The sequence below is a fragment of the Bos javanicus genome, chromosome 9, assembly GCF_032452875.1.
Source record: "Bos javanicus breed banteng chromosome 9, ARS-OSU_banteng_1.0, whole genome shotgun sequence".
Taxonomy (NCBI): domain Eukaryota; kingdom Metazoa; phylum Chordata; class Mammalia; order Artiodactyla; family Bovidae; genus Bos; species Bos javanicus.
In genome coordinates, this window is record NC_083876.1 from 50,464,214 (window position 1) to 50,486,368 (window position 22,155).

General features: G+C 42.4%; 1 protein-coding gene across 3 annotated transcripts in view; it reads left to right on the forward strand.

Annotated features, from left to right (window-relative positions):
- The window catches only part of FAXC (failed axon connections homolog, metaxin like GST domain containing), a 70,149-nt gene that overhangs the window by 37,030 nt on the left and 10,964 nt on the right, over positions 1 to 22,155 (forward strand). For 2 of the 3 annotated variants that reach the window (XM_061427747.1, XM_061427746.1), the window contains exon 6: positions 13,223 to 14,831. In XM_061427747.1, coding sequence (XP_061283731.1) covers positions 13,223 to 13,626 — 404 coding nt within the window. In that variant the 3' untranslated portion in view covers positions 13,627 to 14,831. Of the gene's footprint in view, positions 1 to 13,222; positions 14,832 to 22,155 lie in introns of those variants that run through there. The other variant, XM_061427748.1, reaches the window with a different exon arrangement.

Here is a 22,155-nt window from a genome sequence, read left to right on the forward strand (position 1 = left end):
AATAAAAAAGTTACTTAGCAGATTAAAATGAAATGCTAATCAGTGTTGAATTCTTAGAATCTTTATGGCTTATTTAGCGGCACAAATTGGTTGATGTCATTCTGACAGAAGCAGTCTGGTTTTTGCTTCATCCTGGGGGTCTTCTAATTGTTTCTTCCCTGAGAAAAGTCACTTTATGTTTAAATGTAGTATGTGTGTGTATCCAACTTTCTGCGGCCCCGTGGACTGTAGCCTGCCAGGCTCCTCTGTCCATGGAATTTTCTGGGCGAGAATACTGAAGCGGGTTGCCATTTCCTATTCCAGGGTATCTTCCTGACCCAGGGATTGAACCTGTGTTTCTTGCATCTCCTGCATTGGCAGGCAGATTCTTTACCACTAGTGCCGCATGGCAGGCCCATGTATTTAAATGTTTCAGATTCCAATTCCTGAATGATTAAAAGAAAAGAAAAATATTCACAAGATAATGCCATGCAGACAGTAGATCTTTAAATCCCACTCCATACTGAATATTTTATAATAACCTATAAGCCTATAAGGGGAAAAAAATATATATATATATATTTAACACTTTGCTGTACACCTGCTGGGGTCCTGCCTTCTTTCCTATTTCACTTCTTTTTTTTTTAATTTATATTTTTATTGAAGGATAATCACTTTACAGAATTTTGTTGTTTTCTGTCAAACCTCAACATGAAACAGCCATAGGTATACATATATTCCCTCCCTTTTGAACCTCCCTCCCATATCCTTCCCCATCCCACCACTCTAGATTGATACAGAGCCCCTGTTTCCTGAGCCACACAGCAAATTCCCCTTGGCTATCTATTTTGCATACAGTAATATAAGTTTCCATGTTACTCTTTCCATACATCTCACCCTCTCCTCCCCTCTCCCCATGTCCATAAGTCTATTCTCCAATTTCATTTCTTAAACTTTGCCCACTCTGTGAAAACAACAGTTGTCTTCTCTCTACTTCGCAAACACACCATGCTTACCCTGACCTTGTGATACTTCTCTTAGCTGTTTTCCCTGACTAGAATTCCCTTCTCCGGATTTGTGCACCACTAGATCCTTCTTGACATTCATGTCTCTGGGTAACTATCACCTCCACAGAGAGGCCTTCCTTGACCACCAGTCTAACATAACTGTCAGTCACCCTCTATCACATCACTTTACTTTAATTCTCTGCATTGCACATATCACTGGCTGATGCTTTCTTATTTATTGATTGATTTGTTTATCATCTCTCCATGGGATGTAGACTCCATGAGAGCAGTGACCTTGTCTGTTCTGTTAGTCACACAATCCCAAGTACCCAGAGCTGTGTCTTGCATATAATCAAAATAATATTAAGAGCTGACATTTATGGCACATTTCCAGTGTGCTTAGGCAAATAGTAATACAATACGTAGTACTTACCCTCATATGGTAATATGTATGTACTTTTAAAATAATATACATGTGTATTTGAAAGAAAGTAAAAGTCTCTCAGTTGTGTACAACTCTTTGTGACTCCATGGACTGACTATACAGTCCATGGAATTCTCCAGTCCAGAATACTGGAGTGGATAGCCTTTCCCTTCTTCAGGGGATCTTCCCAACCCAGGGAATGAACTAGAATCTCTCCATTGAAGGCGGATTCTTTACCAACTGAGCCACAAGGGAAGCCCCACATGTGTATATACATTAATTATATAATATACAACATAATAAAACATAATATATTATACATATGATGTATGCATGATATGTAAAACACACAGAGAAGTAGAATAGTATTTAATAGTCCAAATAATAGCTTTATAACCATGACTTCTATTTAATAATGTTTTGTCATACCTACCTCAACTATTTTTTCTTGATGTGGAAATGTTTTAAAGTTACAGATATCATGACATTTAACCTGTAAACACTTCTAAATGCTGTGCTGATATTTTCCTTCTGTGGTCATCAGCCTCCAAGATGCCCCAGTGATCCTTGCCTCCCAGGATTCATCCTCTCGGGTAATCCCCTTCCCTTGAGCACAGGCTGAACTTACTGCTTTGCTTCTGACAAACAGAATATGGCAGAAGCAATGGGATGTCCCTTCTAAGATTAGGTTTTAAAAAAAATGGTAGCTTCTGTCTTGCACATCTTGTCTCTCCTGCCCTTGATCTTTCACTTGCTCTGATGGAAGTCTACACCATCGTGAGCAGCGTGGTGGAGAGGCCCACGTGGCGGGAACTCATAGCCAGGATCCAGCAGTGCTATATAGTCCTGTTAACAACCTTATAAGTGAGTTGGGAAGCGTCTTCCCCCAGTCAAGCCTTGAGATAACTGCAGGCTGGCTGACATCTTTTTTTTTTCCCCAATATTTGGGATTTTTTGTTTTAATTTATTTTTTTATTGAAGTACATTTGATTTACAGTATTGTGTTAATTTCTTCTGTATAACATTGTGACTCAGTTATATATATATACACATTCCTTTTTATATTCTTTTCCATTATAATGTATCCCAGGATATTGAATATAGTTGCCTGTGCTATACAGTAGGATCTTGTTGCTTATGCATTCTATTTGTAATAGTTTCCATCTACTAACCTAAAATCGCAGTCCACCCCTTCCCCACCTCTCCTCCCCCTTGACAACCACAAGTCTCTTTGCTGTATCTGTGAGTCTGTTTCTGTTTCGTGTGTGTGTGTATTAGTTGCTCAGTCGTGTCCGACTCTTTGTGACCCTGTTGACTGTAGCTTGCCAGTCTTCTCTGTCTATGGAATTCTCTAGGCAAGAATACTGGAGTGGGTTGCCATTCCTTTCTCCAGGGGATCTTCCTGACTCAGGATCAAACCTAGGTATCCCACATTAGAGGCAGATTTTTTTTTTTTTTTTTTTTACTGTCTGAGCCACCAGGGAAGCCCCTATAGATGAATTCATTTGTGACATATTTTAGATTCCACATGTAAGTGATATTGTATGGTCTTTGTCTTTCTCTTTCTGACTTGCTTCACCTAGTGTGATAATTCTAATTGCATCCCTGGCTGACATCTTCATTGCAGCCTGTGAAAGACCCTGAGCCAGAGGCACCCAGTGAAAGCTGCCTGGATTCTTGACTCACAGAAACTGTGAGGTAATAAATATTTGACCTTTTAAGCTGCTAAATTTTTGAGGAAATTTGTTATGTAGCCATCAATAAAAAATGCACCTACATAGCCCCAATCTCATTAATCCTAGGATGAGCCTAATCCTACTAGGATGAGCCTCTCTGAGCATTGCTGAACCGTGAAGGGTACAGCTGGGTTGGCAAGAGGAAAGAGTGCTTATCCTGCTGTGATGGGCAATAGGCATCAAATCTCTGTTGCCTTAAGTTATGTGGATAAAAGATTTTACATCTTTTGGAAGTGGAATCTTATCTTTCAGTGTCTTCCGAGACACTTATTACCACTCATTCTGGTTTTAGCAGTGTTCTTGTCTTGGCTGTAAATAAACCCGGATTTCTTCTGAGATTATAGAGCTTGACTCACAGGAGGTTTCTGTCTCTGGATTCAGTGATCTTTGAGAAAGTGGTGTGCTTTGGGGAGACAGTTCTGTGGGACATTCTTAACCATCTAATGGTCAGGATACATGGACAAGGGGTTCAGTAGGGGAGTAATAGGTCTCCCACAGGGTAGGAGCTAAAGACTGAGTCCTATGCTTGAAAAGACACAGCACACAGAATTCTGATGTGATACCCAGCATACTCATGGGTATATCATCTGAGAATGAATCAGATTCCTTTTTTTTTTCTTTTTTGCCATTCCCAGATCAGGAATTGAACCCAGACCCCAGCAGTGAAAACACTGAGTCCTAATATTGGACTGCCAGGGAATTCCTCAGAAAGATGAGGTTGATAGCAGTTTGATTTCATCCCAAGGGACCTGTGCCTATTGTGTGAATCAGGTCTACCACTCTGGCTGGATGCTAAACAGTTCTGGTGGTTAAAGATTTTCACCAATTTTTGGTGATTGCTCAGATGTTTGAGTGGAGAAGGAAATGGCAATGCATTCCAGTATTCTTACCTGGGAAATCCCTTGGATAGAGGAGCCTGGCTGGCTATAGTCCATGGAGTTGCAAGAGTTGGACACGGGTTAGCAACTAAACAAATGTTTGAGAATGGTTGAAGATCCTGGATTCCAGCTAAGGTGAAACCTGGGGTCCATAACATGAAGAAAAATCCTCCAGGAATGTGGAGTCTGCTTGCAGGACCCTGATGGCCAAACACAAAACCTGCCATTAGAATCTGCTTCTGTTCAACTTTCTTAGAAGAAGGATAAGTTCCTTACAACAGGATTTGATTTTAAACTTCAACATGACATTGAATTCAGTCTGATGTGTTATTTTATTAACTAAATCATATTTGAGGGCAACCAGATAGTCTTTATTGAATAAAGAGTACAGCTGCCTCCTCTGTTGCCCAAATACAGAACTGCCAGGACAGAAATGAAATTAAGGAGAAAGCCTCTTGGGAAGTGATTTGACTTGGGGTGCTCTGTATTCTTTACCCTTAGAAGGTGTAGTTGGGAAAGTGAAACTGGGGAGATACATAGAGCTTTTGTACTCCTCAAATCTCACTATTTCAGTTAAATGTCTAATCAGACCCAAAACCAGCAATATTGCAGCAACTTCAAGAAGAGAGATAAATAAGAAGGCTGATCATCAGTGAGTCAGTAACGCTGCGTCATTGTTAGAGATGTCAGCTATGGTTCTTGAAAACTTCCAGAAGCTGCTGTTTAGTGATATTAAATTATAATAATAAGTGAAGCTAATCAGGTATTTGCCTCCTCCTGGGAAATGTTTTCCTACTCTAGATCTCCCATATATGAATTTTTTCTATGACTGCTGCAATTCCTTTGTCCCACTTCCTTAAAATTACAAGGTATGTGCATGAATGCTTTGAGTGTGGAGTTCAGAAGGTGTTCAGACACATTAATAGGAGGACTGAAGTTCAGAAGAGCAAGTGCAATCCTGTCCTTATAGTGGAGAATGTATGTGCATCCTTGTTTGATCCACAGAAAATTTTAAGAGCAGGGACATCAACAAAGAGAAAATCGGGAGGAAGAGGTGAGATGGCAATTAGGGAAGGGGTCAAGATAATGCATGTACACTGAAAAAAATTCTCTTGTATGTTCCTCTAGGGAATTTTGTAGAAGATTATAGGAGTATCTAGTTGCCTTCCAGAATGCAATCTGAGGAGCGATTAAATTTAGGGGCTTCTTCTGGTGCCTGCCCCCCACCCCCACCCCCAACCACCTTAATTTTTTCCCAGAGTGTAAGCCAATTGGTGCATTGCCATCTATGGGGTCACACAGAGTCGGACATGACTGAAGTGACTTAGCAGCAGCAGCAGCAGCAGTAAATGTCAGAATGTTGTAAAAGTTAATGATTTTAATTCTGATATTTACCCATAAGAACTGTTAATCATCTCTTATATAAGATAGCACCCCCTGCAGTTGAAAGAATCACACATTCAGTGATTTTAGAGTATGCTGGGAATATGAACAAGAGCTTTTTAAGAAGTGGCCTGTCCTATTGTTTCTGACAAAGAGAAGTCTGACAAGAGTGTAAGAGAGACTAGAACGTAGATTTCCTGCTGCTTTGCCCTCTGGGAGAGTCTCATGCAGAAAAAGAACTTCAAGTGTGTGTTCTTTGAAGGTTGGAAGGTTACTGGGATCTGTGCCATCCTTGGGGTAGGTACTCAAAATTTTCTTTCTCAATAGTCCTTAGTCTCAGTTAATTGAGAGAGGGACAGTTAGAAAAGGAATGATATCGACATTGACTTCACTGGAATTATCTGCTTATAAATCGTGTTGGTGCTCAAGTATAGGGAACACTAAGTAGGTGAAACATATAATTATCATTTATTCTTAGACTAATAGAAAAATGAGTGCTGAAAGTCTTTTGACTATTAATTTTTAATTTCTCTCTAGAACAATATTTTCCTGCATAGCCAGTCTTTTTTGCCACTTACAGCACTTGGAAATTTAGCTAAATGGCAGAAATGGAGCTGATAGTGGCCAGTAAAAGCTGGGAACAGAATTAGTAAGGGAGTAAGTAGATGTAATTCTGTGTTCATTTCTGTAGCTGCTTTCCAAATACTCTGCTCACTATCCTACAGTGATACGTGTGAAAACAAGTCATCAGTTTTTACCTAGAAGCATGTTAATGGAGATTTAATTTTCCTAGGAGTGCTGTGCAGAGTTGTTGTTTAATGTCTAAGTCATGTTTGACTGTTTGCAACTCCATGGACTGTAGCCTGCCAGAATCTTCTGTTCTTGGTATTTCCTAGACAAGAATACTGGAGTGGGTTGCCATTTCCTTCTCCAGGGGATCTTCCCAACTCAGGAATCAAATATGCATCTCTTGCATCTTCAGCATTGGCAGATGAATTCTTTACCACTGAGCTACCAGAGAAGCCCTGCCATGTAGAGTAAATATGGCCATAAATACTTTGTGTGCTTCCAGAGGAAAGATCTGGAATCAATGGTAGATGTCCCGAGGAGACATATTTTGTCTCAGTATAAGGAACTGACTAACCATAAAATTGCCTGCCTTGCCCAGGAAATGATGGATAAGTTCCTGGAGGGCTTGGGTGTGAGAACTGTCTGGTCAGAAAGTGGGTGAAGGGATTTCTATACTGGGAGGAAAGTTGGAGCGTTCTGCCCACAAATAGTACTTGTTCTATTATTGGTGATGAGTGTAAAATAATTGCATATGTTAGAATAGTACCTTGTAGTTTGCAAAATGCTTTCACATTTTTATGTTTTAAAATCCTTACAGGAGTTCTCTATGCTAAGAAAGGACAGAGATCAAGCATACTTAAATCTAGTTGCTGTTGTTCTTGTTTAGTTATTCAGTCGTGTCCAACTCTTTTGTGATCCCACAGACTGTAGCCCGCCAGGCTCCTCTGTCCTCATGGGATTACCCAGGCAAGAATGCTGAAGTGAGTTGTCATTTCTACCTCCAATGGAGATCTTCCAGACCCAGGGATCTAACCTATTGGCAGGTGTTGGCAGGTGGATTCTTTAGCACTAAGCCACTAGGGATAAAGGTGGTTAATACTTAAGGCTAGCAACACCTTATTTGATGATTTCTACTATGATAGATATCAGATGGACAGAAAAGTAAAAGAGGGTTACCTGCCCTCAAGGAGATTAAACACTACTTGAGGAGATAGGACACACACATAAATAAGACTATGAGATGACATGTGTGAATTACCTAATGATTGATTTAGGTGAGTGTTTCCCAAAGTGTGGTTCCTGGACCAGCAGCCTTAGCACTACCTGAGCTCTTGTTAGAAAGGCAGAGTCTTGAGTCCCACCCATACCTACTGAATCCGAAACCTGGGGATTTGTTGGAGATAAATCAGTATTTTTAAAAAGCCCTCCAGAGGATTATGATGCATGCTTGAGTTTAAGAACACTGATATACTCTAGTCTAGACCAGCACTTCTCAAACTTCAGTGTACATGAGAATCATCTGGAACAGCACTATTCAAAGTGTGGTCCAAGAATTGCTGGCTCTCTAAGAATCACTGACCCGAAAGCTTGTTAAAACACAGATTCTCTCCCAGTCTCACTCTCAGTCATTTTGATTCAATAGGTAGCATTTGTGATGCTGATGCAGCTGGTCCCAAACTGCTCTTTGAGCAGCCCTGCTCTAAGCAGGTGTGCCTCTGGGGGTTGACAGAGGAGAGGAGCTCCGCCCTGGACGGTGCAGGTAACCTTTCTGGAGTGGAGGAGGGAGCCTGTGATCTGAGCCTTAGGGAAGTGTTGAGTTAGGCCAGTGGAGGTTATCTGAGGAAGGATGAGATGGGAGGTGGTGATGGGAGTACTGTCAACTGCTTCTGTGCATCTCTACACATGAAAATGAAGCTGGAGTTGCCTCATCACCCAAGCCTTCTCCCTCAGTGCCCTTCAGAAGGGCCCTTCATGTTCTATTTTTGCTGAAACCCTCCAGTAGTTAGAACTGGGCCCACTTGGGGAAGCCTGGGGATGCTACAGACTTGAGACTTTGACTTGGCCTTTTCATCTCGAACCAGAATCTAATCTAAATTCAGTCTTTTTCTTAAAAATACTTCCTGCTAAACTCAAAAGACCAAATTTGGAACAATTTGAGCAACATAAGGAATAATGAGAGTACTGGATTACTCTTTACTGGAGTAAAAGAAATATTGACAAGTGCATGCTTATATAAATAAATAATTGAATATGTCAGTAAAAGGGGGATGAAGGGAATAGTAGGATTTGAATCAATACATGTAGAAGTAATAGAGAAATAGAAAATCCTGATTAGGCAAACTCCATAGTATTTAGTTGTTTCATTTGATGTCTACTGATGGATGCTAAAATTAGTGGGCCAAAGTTTGAGGAGAAACAGGATAGTGATAGAGTCTCAAAGTTTCTCCCCCAAGGTTATTAACTGCAAAAGGAAAACTAGTGACATTACAGGGAAGAAACCTTATGGATACTACTTTACCACGTGGTCATGGTTAATATCCCCAGTGATAAGACGTATGGACATTATGGACCTCCTGATATGATGCTCTGAGAAGGGGTATTGGGGGTCTCCAGAGAAATAAACCAATAGGAGATACAGATCTAGATATCTGGATCTATCCGTGTCTGTTTCTCTCATATAATAAATTTATATGGGTTCATACAATTATGGAGGCTGACAGATACCAAGATCTGCAGAGGGGGTTGGCAAGCTGGAGACCAAGGAGGGCTGATGGTGTAGTTCCAGGCAGAACTGGCTCAAGACCCTGGAAAAGCCAGTGTTTCCATTTAAGTCTGAAGTCAGCAAAGGCCTCTGTCCTAGTTGAGAGGCAATTAGGTAGTAGGAATTTTCTCTTCCTCCGGGGAGAGTCCACCCTCTTGTCATATGAAGGCCTTCAACTATCTGGAGGAGGCCCACCTGCACAACGGAGAGTGCGCTACTTTGCTCAGCCTATCACTTAAATGTTAATCTTGCCCTGCTGCTGCTGCTGCTAAGTCGCTCCAGTCGTGTCTGACTCTGTGTGACCCCATAAACGGCAGCCCACCAGGCTCCCCCGTCCCTGGGATTCTCCAGGCAAGAACACTGGAGTGGGTTGCCATTTCCTTTTCCAATGCATGAAAGGGAAAAGTGAAAGTGAAGTCGCTCTGTCGTGTCTGACTCTTCGAGACCCGATGGTCTGCAGCCTACCAGGCTCCTCCATCCATGGGATTTTCCAGGCAAGAGTACTGGAGTGGGGTGCCATTGCCTAAATCCCAGAATAATGTTTGACCACATCACTTAGCCCCCCATGCTGTAGTCAGGTTGACATATGAAATAACCATCACAGGAGCATTTGTAAATGTGGATGACTACTCTAATGATTAATCACCTTGGACAAACCCAAGTTGATGACCATTTTGCAAAATAGCTGATCAGTATTCTTTAAAAATGTCAAAGTTATGAAAGACAAGGAGGGACTTCCCTGACGGTCCAGTGGTTAAACCTCTGTGCTCACTATATGGGGTTCAATCCCTGCTCAGGGAACTAAGATCTTGCAGGGCATGGCTGTGTGGTGGGGTAGGTGGGGGCGGGGGTGACAAGGAGAGACTGAGGAACTAGGGCGACCTGACAACTACGTGCAATGTGGGATCCTGAGGCAGAGAAGAACATTAGTTGAAAAACCACTAACATTTTAACGAAGGGTACAGCACTGTTAATTGAATTATATTGATGTTAATTTCTTAGTTTTGGTAAATGTACTGAGGGACTTTCCTGGTGGCTCAGTGGTAAAAAATCTGCCAGCAAGGCTGGAGATGCAGGCAGGAGACATGGATTTGATCCTTGGGTTGGGAAGATCCCCTGGAGAAAGGAAATGGCAACTCACTCCAGTATTCTTGCCTGGAGAATCCCAATCCATGGGATTGCAAAAGGGTCCAACACGACTGGGCGACTAAACAACGACGGCAACAATAAATGTACTGTGGTTGCCTGGTTCCGTTCAGATCAGTCGCTCAGTCATGTTGACTCTTTGCGGCCCCATGGACCACAGCACACCAGGCCTCCCTGTCCATCACCAACTCCTGGAGTTTACTCAAGCTCATCTCCATTGAGTCAGTGATGCCATCCAACCATCTCATCCTCTGTCATCCCCTTCTCCTCCTGCCCTCAATCTTCCCCAGCATCAGGGTCTTTTCCAATTAGTTACTTCTTTGTATCAGGTGGCCAAAGTATTGGAGTTTCAGCTTCAATATCAGTCCTTCCAATGAACACTCAGGACTGATCTCCTTTAGGATGGGCTGGCTGGATCTCCTTGCAGTCCCAGGGACTCTCAAGAGTCTTCTCCAACACCACAGTTCAAAAGCATCAATTCTTCGGCGCTCAGCTTTCTTTATAGTCCAACTCTCATATCCATACATGACCACTGGAAAAACCATAGCCTTGACAAGATGGACCTTTGTTGGCAAAGTAATGTCTCTGCTTTTTAATATGCTATCTAGGTTGGTCATAACTTTCCTTCCAAGGAGTAAGCATCTTTTAAAATTTCATGGTTTAGCCACCATCTGCAGTGATTTTGGAGCCCCCCAAAATAAAGTCTGACACTGTTTCCCCTGTTTCCTCATCTATTTGCCATCAAGTGATGGGGCCAGATGCCATGATATTAATTTCTTGAATGTTGAGCTTTAAGCCAACTTTTTCACTCTCCACTTTCACTTTCATCCAGAGGCTTTTTAGTTCCTCTTCACTTTCTGCCATAAGGATGGTGTCATCTGCATATCTGAGGTTATTGCTATTTCTCCCGGCAATCTTGATTCCAGCTTGTGCTTCCTCCAGCCCAGCGTTTCTCATGATGTACTCTACATATAAGTTAAATAAGCAGGGTGACAACATACAGCCTTGACGTACTCCTTTTCGTATTTGGCACCAGTCTGTTGTTCCATGTCCACTTCTAACTGTTGCTTCCTGACCTGCATACAGATTTCTCAAGAGGCAGGTCAGGTGGTCTGGTATTCTCATCTCTTTCAGAATTTTCCACAGTTTATTGTGATCCACACAGTCAAAGGCTTTGGCACAGTCAATAAAGCAGATGTTTTTCTGGAACTCTCTTGCTTTTTCGATGGTTACCTTAGCTGTTCATTTTAGCAGAAGCTAGTTGAAGGGTATACAGAAACTGCTATTTTTGTAACTTTTCTATAAGTCTAAAATTAACTAAAAAATTAATTAGGAAAGTTTTTTTTTTAAAGTTTCCTGCCATTGGGTACTCTGAGGACTTCTTAATAACAGAGTATTTTTATACTCTTTAAATTTATAACTGTAGTGTGTGTGTGTATACATGTATAATTGTGTGTCTACCATGAATGCTAAATTCTATCCATTTTTTGAGGGAGGGGGCAAGTACCTTTAAAAACCCTTAGACTTTTCTTCCTTTCTCCTTCTATATTCTGTATTCCCTCCTGATGAAAAGCATCCTTTTGTAAACATTCACAGCTTAGCCCTCCTGCTGTTCCTTGGGGTCTTTATCTCAGATGAAGCTTTCTGTGGCAGCTTGTGCAGAGCAGAGAGTATCAGGCTGGGAGTCAGGAGACTGGGTGCTGGCATTTTTAGTCTGTTTCTGTTGTTATTAATAACTCAGGGTCCTTCTAGCTTTAATGTTCTGAGCCAAAAAGCAAATTTGGGCTGAACGCTATATGTATTAGTTGATGTATGGATTCAAATGATTATATTTATGGTTATTATTTTTCTTTTTTTTTTTATCAAGGTCTTATGTGCTCTATTTTTAGGTTTCCTAAGTTTTTATAAAACTCATGTACATTTTTTCCTCTTGCTCCCCCAAATTTTTGGAGTCTACAACAGACTTCACATTGTACTCTAGCATTTCCCTTAGACTCTTTCCTTTTAGCAGTTTAAGGAAATTTCAGGGGAGCCAGGAAGCCATTATAGCTCTCCTTTAACCTGTTTTCTTCCCTTTGAATCTGGGTCGTATGTGTAAAAGTGAAATTTGAAAGAGAGCTGTCTGACTGAAAGCTTCCATTGCCATGAGAGGGCTTTGAAAGAAGGCTCGTGCTGGAAAGATGAATATAGTTTATGAGATGGAGAGAAGTAGGGGGCACATATGGGTTTTGGGAGGGCAAGGAGATGTGTGGGTGCAGCATGAGCAGAGGTGTAGCAGTGGGAAGCATGAAGTGGGCTGGTGAATGGGGCTGTCCCAGGCCTGCTGAGTTAAAGAAGGGTGAGGGGCAAAGCTGGAATGTGGGTGGGAGCAGAATGTGATGAGCCTTGGACTACAGGTTGAGTTTGGAATGTATTTCATAGCCCATTTCATAAATCATTAAAAGTTGTGAAAGGCAGTGTCACTATGAAAAGAATGTCCTAGAGATTTAGCTTTGGGTGAGATATGGAATAGACTGGAAAAACAGAAGGGCTCTTATCATGAGTGCTGGTATTTGATGAGTTACCCAGATTTGGTGCTAAGTGCTTTACATGTGTTAGGAAATTTAATCCCCACAGTGGTCCTAGGAAATACCTTTAATATCATCTCCTTTTCCAGATGGGAGAACCGAGGCTTGGAGAGGTTGATTAATGAGCAGGCTTTCATAGTGAATAACAGTGGGACCAGGATGTGAAGGAGGATGGATCCATTTCCTCCTGGGCCACCTTTTTATCCTAAAGTTTTAAAGCTTCTCTTTATGTTTGTTTCCTGTTGGTGCTCAGTGGTGAGAACCTTGCCAAGACCATGGAGACATCATACAGAGCCTTGCTTCCTCCAGACTTCCTAAGTAGCTTAGGGTTCTGGTTCTCCCCAAGGAAATGTAGTAATTTAATAAAGTAAGTGCTGAGGCTGGCTGTGCTTGACTTGAGATGGTTTAAGCAAATGTCCAGATGTTCTTAAGCATTTCAAGCTTTAACAACTGGAGTTGGAGACAAGGAGGTGCCTCTGGGGTTCTAGGGGTGATCAGTTCTCCCTTTTCTCCATGAACCCCCTCCCTCATCCGCTTACCTTGGTATATTCCCAGTTACTTCCCTGCTGTGCTATCATATCAGTTGATATATCGCAGAATTGTTTGTTTTACCTTTGTTTCTAGTTTTTGGTAAAAGAAGGTGCATGCATTTGGTTTTGCAAAGCTTCTGATGCTCTGTTAAGCAGATGTATGATGGAAGATGCTGAATGCCATTGTGACTTAGCAGGACAGCAAGGGCCAGCCAGTGACCTCTCTCTTTCTCTGCTGCAGGTGACAAGAAGTACATCATGGGGCCCAAGCTCTCCACCCTCGATGCTACTGTCTTTGGACACTTGGCCCAGGCAATGTGGACCTTACCTGGGACGAGACCTGAACAGCTGATTAAAGGCAAGCCCTATGAAGCTCTCAGGTTTGGGGAGTTGCTGGGGGCCGGGGGTGGGGGCAGCACAGTGGAGAATTCTGGGCCCAAGCCTGTGAGCTTGGCTGTGCTTTGTGGAGACACCAGGCTGTGGTGTCCGGGGCCAAGGTTGGTTTTCTGTGTCAGGATCGGTAGAGGCAGAGGAGGAGAGATGGAGCTTCTCGCCTGTCATCCTGCACAAACCATGTTCCTAGCAAAGCTGACACAAGTCCTGCCACGTTCTACACAAGGGCTTTTCTTCCAGCAGCCTACCTAGTGGATTTCATACTTGTCACTGAAACAGGACTTAAAGTCCCCTAGTGTCCTAGTTTTGTCAGTCTGCCTTAATTTCCTTTGGATGGTGGTGGCTTTCCAGTCTCTGGTTTATCCAGCACTGCGGCACCTGAGGTTGGGTGGTCGCGATGGACTCACTGCCTATCTCGCATGCTCCTTTTGAGTACAGACTGGTCTTAGATAGTTCACATGTGGATATAGGTACATAGGATTCTGTGTCATAAGTTCAAAACACTCCCTTCTATTCCAGTTGGGTGTCTGTAGATCATACCTGGAGAGTAGTAGAGCTGGAAAATTCAAGAACTTTGTGGGAAAATGAGGAAAAAATGTCAACAGATTCTTTGTAAGTCTGGTGCTATGTGAGGTATTATTATTGATATTATATGTACGTTTTGACCAAAGAAATACAATCTTGTATCTTTGTTGTGTGATCTTGATGTAGGCCTGTGAGAATTATAATTCTAAACTGGTGGATTAAAAGTGGGCTGAATGGGGCCAGAGCTAGAGGATGAACATATGTGTGAGGGTAGGGATGGGGATGGTTGCCAGGGGTCAAGTTCTTGTTGGCAGTGGGGCAGGGAAAGTCAACTCAACCTGGGTTGATGTTAAGGGACCAGATCGTCATGTGTGTTAGTTTGTGTGTATGTGTGTGTGTGTGTGTGTGTGTGTGTGTGTTGGAGTGGAGTATTGGAATATGCATGGCTGCTGGGGCCTCTGAGAGAGGCTTCTTCTGCATGGATGAATGGAAACCACTTTGAGTCGTCTCTGGTTTGAAACAGTACCTAAGCAAGTACCTGGTGTTAGGAATGTGGGGATCAAGGTTCTATATTTTGGTTTGGGGAAGGGGAATGAGAGGAGTTAATCAGGGCTTTGGTAGCTTAATCAGTAGAGCATGGGACTCTTAATTCCAGGGTCATGCGGTCAAGCCCCATGTTGGGTGGTTACTCTTCAATATTTGGGCTTCCCTGGTGGTTCAGACAGTAAAGAATCTGCCTGCAATGCAGGAGACCTGGGTTCAGTCCCTGGGTTGGGAAGATCCCCTGCAGAAGAGAATGGTAACCCACTTCAGTATTCTTGCCTGGAGATTCTGATAGCTTATGGTGAATGGTACTGCCAGATTCGTGGTCTCCGAAGGAGAAGATTTAACTCTGGGACCAAAGACAACCTCAGTTACTCAAAGTTTTGTGTCAGTTCAGTTCAGTTCAGTCGCCCAGTCGTATCCAACTCCTTGCGACCCCATGAATCGCAGCACACCAGGCCTCCCTGTCCATCACCAACTCCCGGAGTTCACCCAGACTCACGTCCATCGAGTCAGTGATGCCATCCAGCCATCTCATCCTCTGTCGTCCCCTTCTCCTCCTGCCCCCAATCCCTCCCAGCATCAGAGTCTTTTCCAATGAGTCAACTCATGGCATGAGGTGGCCAGAGTACTGGAGTTTCAGCTTTAGCATCATTCCTTCCAAAGAAATCCCAGGGCTGATCTCCTTTAGAATGGACTGATTGGATCTCCTTGCAGTCCAAGGGACTCTCAAGAGTCTTCTCCAGCACCACAGTTCAAAGGCATCAATTCTTCGGCGCTCAGCCTTCTTCACAGTCCAACTCTCACATCCATACATGACCACAGGAAAAACCATAGCCTTGACTAGACGAACCTTGTTGGCAAAGTAATGTCTTTGCTTTTGAATATGCTCTTTAGGTTGATCATAACTTTCCTTCCAAGGAGTAAGCATCTTTTAATTTCATGGCTGCAGTCACCATCTGCAGTGATTTTGGAGCCCCAAAAAATAAAGTCTGACCTTTATTAAAGTAACAGGGATAGAGAAAGCTTCCAACAAGAGGCACTGGAAGGGGTCAGGAGAGTACCTGCCTCACAGATTTAAGTGAGGCCTTATATACTTCTCCGGAGAAGGCAATGGCAGCCCACTCCAGTACTCTTGCCTGGAAAATGCCATGGGCGGAGGAGCCTGGTAGGCTGCAGTCCATGGGGTTGCTAAGAGTCAGACACAACTGAGTGACTTCACTTTCACTTTTCACTTTCATGCATTGGAGAAGGAAATGGCAAACCCACTCCAGTGTTCTTGCCTGGAGAATCCCAGGGACGGGGAGCCTGGTGAGCTGCTATCTCTGGGGTCGCCAGAGTCGAACATGACTGAAGTGACTTAGCAGCATATACTTCTCAACTAGCTGCTAAGAATAGATAAAAAGGATACCTCAAGATTGTAAGTTCCCCCAGACACTTTCCCAAGGCATACATCCTGAGATAACTTTGGCACAAGATTAGCCAGGGAGAACAGTTCCAGCAATGTCTCTGGATGAGATATACTGTTGCTGTTAATTAGGCATACAAGTCTTGAGAAACAGATTCCCAGCCAAGATCTGTTACAATTACAATCATTAACATAGAGTTTAAGAAAAGCATTTCCATGAGTAAGATGTTCTGTGTGATCATTAGTTCCTGGACCTAAAGAAAGGCCAGTTCTCAAGTAAGATACATTGTTGCATAAGGCTCAAGGAAAGCATGAGCAGCGACTGTTCACATTCTCCTTAAAGGGCTTTGGACTGCCTGCCCAAGCTTTAATTCTTTCATTCCTCCCTTTTTCTTTTAGGAGAATATGGTTGCCAGGGAAAGGGGTGGAGCAATCTTTTGGTAACTTCTTCCTGCTGGTAAGGGGCACAGACCCTAAATTGTTGAGGCAACATATTCTCCTTACCCTCATATTGAGGGTCTCTGATCCAGGAGCCCTGAGTAATAGCTAGAGGAGGCAGTAAAAACTAGAAGCATGAACAATCATTAGTAACTTAAATGTCTCAAGCTGCTTAGATACAAAATTCATTATACAGTTACATATATAAGGAGCAAAGAGCAAGAATAAAATGATTACGATTATTACTTTCAAGATAGTTTACCACTAAGGAGAGCTTCTAAATCAAGATTGTATCTGTGAGAAGAGTGGAACATCAGGGGAGTCCATTTTGAAGAGTGACCAGAATCTCTGCATCACTGTTACTTTGGGAAGCCGTTGTATCCTTTAGAAAGAACAAACTAGACAAGTAGATTAAAAGGCAGAGATTAAGTATCAGTAAAAGAATTACTGTAATCAGCAGCCCAAGCAAGAGTCAAAGAATCAGGTTACATTTGGAAGTAACTTTGATCCTGGTCTAGATAGAGTCAACACTTGGGCTGTCCTATTTATAAGAATGGAGCCATTTGGCATGTTCATATACATTTTCAATGTAGGTATCCCAGACCCAGTTAGAAGTAGTTGAAAGAATGACAACCTGAATCTTAACAGACAAAATAAATATTACCATTTCTTTTTAGAAAAATGAGTCTGAACCCCAACATAGACAGATATTTTAGGGAGACTTGTAGCCGCTGGATCATTGAAAAAGCAAGAGAGTTCTAGAAAAACATCTATTTCTGCTTTATTGACTATGCCAAAGCCTTTGACTGTGTGGATCACAATAAACTGTGGAAAATTCTGAAAGAGATGAGAATACCAGACCACCTGACCTGCCTCTTGAGAAACCTATATGCAGTTCAGGAAGCAACAGTTAGAAGTGGACATGGAACAACAGACTGGTTCCAAATAGGAAAAGGAGTACGTCAAGGCTGTATATTGTCACCCTGCTTACTTAACTTATATGCAGAATACATCATGAGAAATGCAGGGCTGGAAGAAGCACAAGCTGGAATCAAGATTGCCAGAAGAAATATCAATAACTTCCAATATGCAGATGACACCACCCTTATGACAGAAAGTGAAGAAGAAAGAAATGATGAAAGTGAAAGAAGAGGGTGAAAAAGTTGGCTTAAAGCTCAACATTCAGAAAACTAAGAACATGGCATCTGGTCCCATCACTTCATGGCAAATAGATGGAGAAACAGGGGAAACAGTGTCAGACTTTATTTTTTTGGGCTCCAGAATCGCTGCAGGTGGTGACTGGAGCCATAAAATTAAGACACTTACTCCTTGGAAGGAAAGTTATGACCAACCTAGATAGCATATTAAAAAGCAGAGACATTACTTTGCCAACAAAGGTCCATCTAGTCAAGGCTATGGTTTTTCCAGTGGTCATGTATGGATGTGAGAGTTGGACTGTGAAGAAAGCTGAGCACCGAAGAATTGTTGCTTTTGAACTGTGGTGTTGGAGAAGACTCTTGAGAGTCCCTTGGATGTCAAGGAGATCCAACCAGTCCATTCTAAAGGAGATCAGACCTGGGTGTTCATTGGAAGGACTGATGCAATACTTTGGCCACCTGATGCGAAGAGTTGACTCATTGAAAAGGACCCTGATGCTGGGAGGGATTAGGGGTGGGAGGACAAGGGGACGGCAGAGGATGAGATGGCTGGATGGCATCACCAACTCGATGGACATGAGTTTGGGTGAACTCCGGGAGTTGGTGATGGACAGGGAGGCCTGGCATGCTGTGATTCATGGGGCTGCAGAGAGTCAGCCACGACTGAGTGACTGAACTGACTGATAGCCAGGTAGCCAGTTGTCTAAGTTTGTCCAAGTAGGCTTTAGCCTCTTATTGTGGTATTAACATATTAGCCAAAGTAGTTGTCACCACTGACAATTTTAGCATTTTTTTAGGTATGAGAAGATACTAGAATTTGCGTTCAAGAAAATCTTTACCTGAAAATATCTAACTTTCCGAAGGCCTGTTTTGTCCATTTTTCCAGAGCACAGAGTGAGTGCCTAATTTCTGATTTCCACCCTGAATTCCATTCAGGAGATGTTGAAGGTCAACAGCTGTAGTGTCCATGATTTAATCTTTGTAGATGCCCATGGCAAGTGCCAGTTTCCAGTTGCAGGGCCCCTGTATGGCCCTGAGTTTGACCATAGTTTGGGGGGCATTTCATGACCACCTTGTCCCACAGTACTGGGAAGGCTCATTCCCAGATCTGTCGAAGATTTCACCGATGGGCCACTCAATGTGCTGTTATTGGACTAGGGCCTGTGAGTAGCAAAAGTCTCTCGACCTCACCTGTCTCACTAGTCTCTTGGTCCAGGAAAACATTCCTTCTTGTTGTTTCTTCTCATATACAGAGTCACACCATTATAACTATGGGTTTCATATGGAACTGTGACTCAGTCACACACTTGATAATGTAAGGGACAATACTTCTTGAAACAGGCAATATAGAAAGCAATATAGTTAGCAGTAATAGTAAAATCATAAGTAAGAACTTAAGTCAAGAACTTCCACTAGGTATAGCCCAGTGACATCTCCAGGAGGAGATGACTTAGTTTGTTAAATGACTACAGCCTGTTGTTAATCTCCTGGTTGCATATCCTGGAGCATTTTATCTTTATTCAAAGACTGGCTACTGAGATAAGCTTTAGAGATAAGCTCAGAGTGTCCTTTTTAATAACTTAATTAAACCTCTTAGCAATGTAACATAACCGCAGGGAACTATCTCAGAAGTGAGTTTTGGTAAATACAGACCTTAATTAACAAAACTAGAACTTAATATTTAGGGAAACATAATAGATGCTGTAGGCCTGACATCAGTTTGGTGGATTTTTTCTTTTAGAGCTCCCCAGTATACTTTGAGATTTCTGTATATATCCCGAAACAGTCTTTTTTACCTTGATGAGGCTGTTCAGAACCCAAGTGTCTCCAGTTTCTCGAGGGACGAGGCAGAGAGAAAAGAAAGATGTTTTAATTTTACCCACAGGTGTAAATCACTAAATTGTTTTAAACCATCAGTAACTTAAGGAGAGAGCTTCTTTATATCTGAAAACAAAGATTAGAAGCCAGTAATATGTCAGAGAAAAAGTCATAAAAATTGAGTCATATTTAGCAGTCTATTCAATCTCATGTAACCTAGCCTTTGTTCTGTCATCCTTGCCCGACGACCGAGGATGTCAGTGAAAACGATAGTCTCCAAGAAGCTTGTGAAGTTTCTTGCCAATGTCTGTATTACCTGTCTAGCAAAGTGGGTGCCCCAGTCACTGGAGATTGTAGAAAACATATTTTAGACATTTGTTCTCCATTGTGAGATACTAACCCTAAAGCCAGGAAAGGCTTTATCTTATCAAATAAAAGTGAGGTTTGTCGGGGAGCTAGGAAAAGCCAAGTGGCTGTCTTGGATTTCCCATAACCCCAACTATTTAGTTTCTAGCCATTGTTTATCTGTTTTAAGTTTCCCGCTGCTGCTTCTGCTGCTAAGTCGCTTCAGTCATGTCTGATTCTGTGCGACCCCATAGACGGCAGCCCACCAGGCTCCCCGTCCCTGGGATTCTCCAGGCAAGAACACTGGAGTGGGTTGCCATTTCCTTCTCCATAAGTTCCCTGATGAGGGGTTAATTTTTGTAGAAGCAGAATGAGCTTTGTCTATGTGTGCCATAGTCTGTCATCAAAGGCCACATTCAAAGAAAACTTTGTTCTTTTAATAGGAAGAGAAAACCAAATTCCAGATTGGTACCAGCTTTTATTCACTGTGAAACAATATTCACTTAGTCAAAGTAACAATAAAATGTTTCAAAGACAGTTTAATGTCTTAAGAAGCTTGCATCATACACAAAACTCTCTTCCCCTTGCCACAAGCCTTTTTTATACTTCTGTGTGGTTATTTTATTTGCCCATTCAGAGAACAGCCACCTTTAAGTTCAGATTTACTTCCTTTCCCTTAATAGAATGTTATTCCATTCCTTATGCCTTTTTATTGAAAACACACATCCTACTTTCTTTCAGCAACCATGACCTGTACTTTATATCATCATTTTGTAGAATGGTAAATATAAATCAACCAAAGCTATATCATTGGCAAAAGTATCTTCACAATGTCTATGTTAATTAGATCAATAAACAAACATCAATACCAGGTATCAATTCAATAGTGAATATTTACCAGTTCACACAAGCCTGAAATTCATTTTAGTTTAATTTTCTTAAATTAGAATTGTTTGATTCATAAGCACTTACTTTTCTTTGGGCCAATTAAATAGAGCTCACTGACCAATTGGCCTTTAGCAATGTTGTCCAAGGACGGAGACACACACTGGGACACACATATCTGGACAGACAGAAACCTCACAGTTTTCTGCCTGAAACTTAAAATGTCTATTTGCCTTTTTTTCCTTTGGCCTGAAGTTCTACCAATTTGCTCGTGGCTGGAGTCCCAGACAGAATGGGCTGTGTATCTCAAGGACATGATAAGAGGTAACTTCAGAGTTTTTTCCCAGGCATGTTTTTTGTTTCTCAGGCAGGGTTGGAGCTCCAAAAAAAAAGTATTTTAATAAACCAGCTTTTTCCTAATTGCACAAGCAAAAATAACCAGTTTTGCAATTTCAAAAAGATTTCATTTTAACCAGTGTTCTCCGGAGTCTAAAGAATATCATGGCCATTCAGTATCAAAAATGTCATCTCTCTTTTTTGTAGTCATAGTTTCATAGCTAAAATTTAAACCAGAGAGTGTTCAAATTGGCTTTGATGACAGGGGTAGCCTGATTGATAAGGTGTTGTCCCAGCAGGGATTGTCTCTCCGGGAAGGTGAGGGCTTTTCTTAAAGTAAAGAGATCCTGTTTAGAAGGGGCTTTTTAGGCTCTGGGGATCAAACTTATCCCAGTTTTTCAAGATGCAATTCAAAGGGGTGGTTCTGGAACTGTTAGCTCCCATCTGTAAGAGAGAAAAAAGCGGCACCCAGTGCCATGGCTTTTTTCTACCAGAGGCATCCCTCCCTGCTCTAGATGGGAGTGGAGACAGGTCTTCCACCTAAGCTTCCTTCCCTGGCCAAGTTAATCTGTCCTTACCAGCGCGGGTGTCCCACTGTTGTCCATCCCGGTTCTACCACCGAGGAGGGGTAGAGATGCACCAGGGGTAGACCTGATGGCATCCCAGATTGATGTCCAGTTCCTCGCCATTAAAACCTTTGCCTGATTTCTGCTCCTCCTCTGAGGTCACCTGGGGTAGAGCAGAGTAGCCTTCCAGAATGTCTCCCAAGCTCAGACCACTAGGGGAAACACCCATCTTCTGTGTGTCTGTGCACATTCCTGAGCACATTCCTGACCGCAGTAGAAGCAGTAAGTTATAAAGGGCCGAACAGAAAAGCCAAGATGTCCCTTCTGAGAGCTTCCATCTCCGCCTATGTGATAAAAAAGGAGGCGATGGAGGGCTGGCCTGCTAGGAAAAGAATAATCTTTCATGTTCATGGAGTGTCAAGGTCAACCTTTCTATTCCTGTCCAGCAGATTGTACAAAAAGAATATCTAAAGAGTTGAAATAAGGGTCACTGGAGGGCTTTATTTGGTCCACAAAGAGCTTGCATTACCAAGGGAAGAAGCCCGCTGCATTTCCAATCTGCCCAAATCTGGGGTTCCCTGATCTGAGTCTTCAGGAATCTCATGTTCACCAGTAATAATTCCATCCATATATTCTGGAGGCATGGCCATAACAAGAACTCATCTCTGGGTCTCTGGGGTCAGGAGGGTGATTTTCAGTCTGAGAGATGTCCCTGGAGCTAGAGCTCCACTTAGCTCCCTAATGTGTTCCTGCCTGCAGT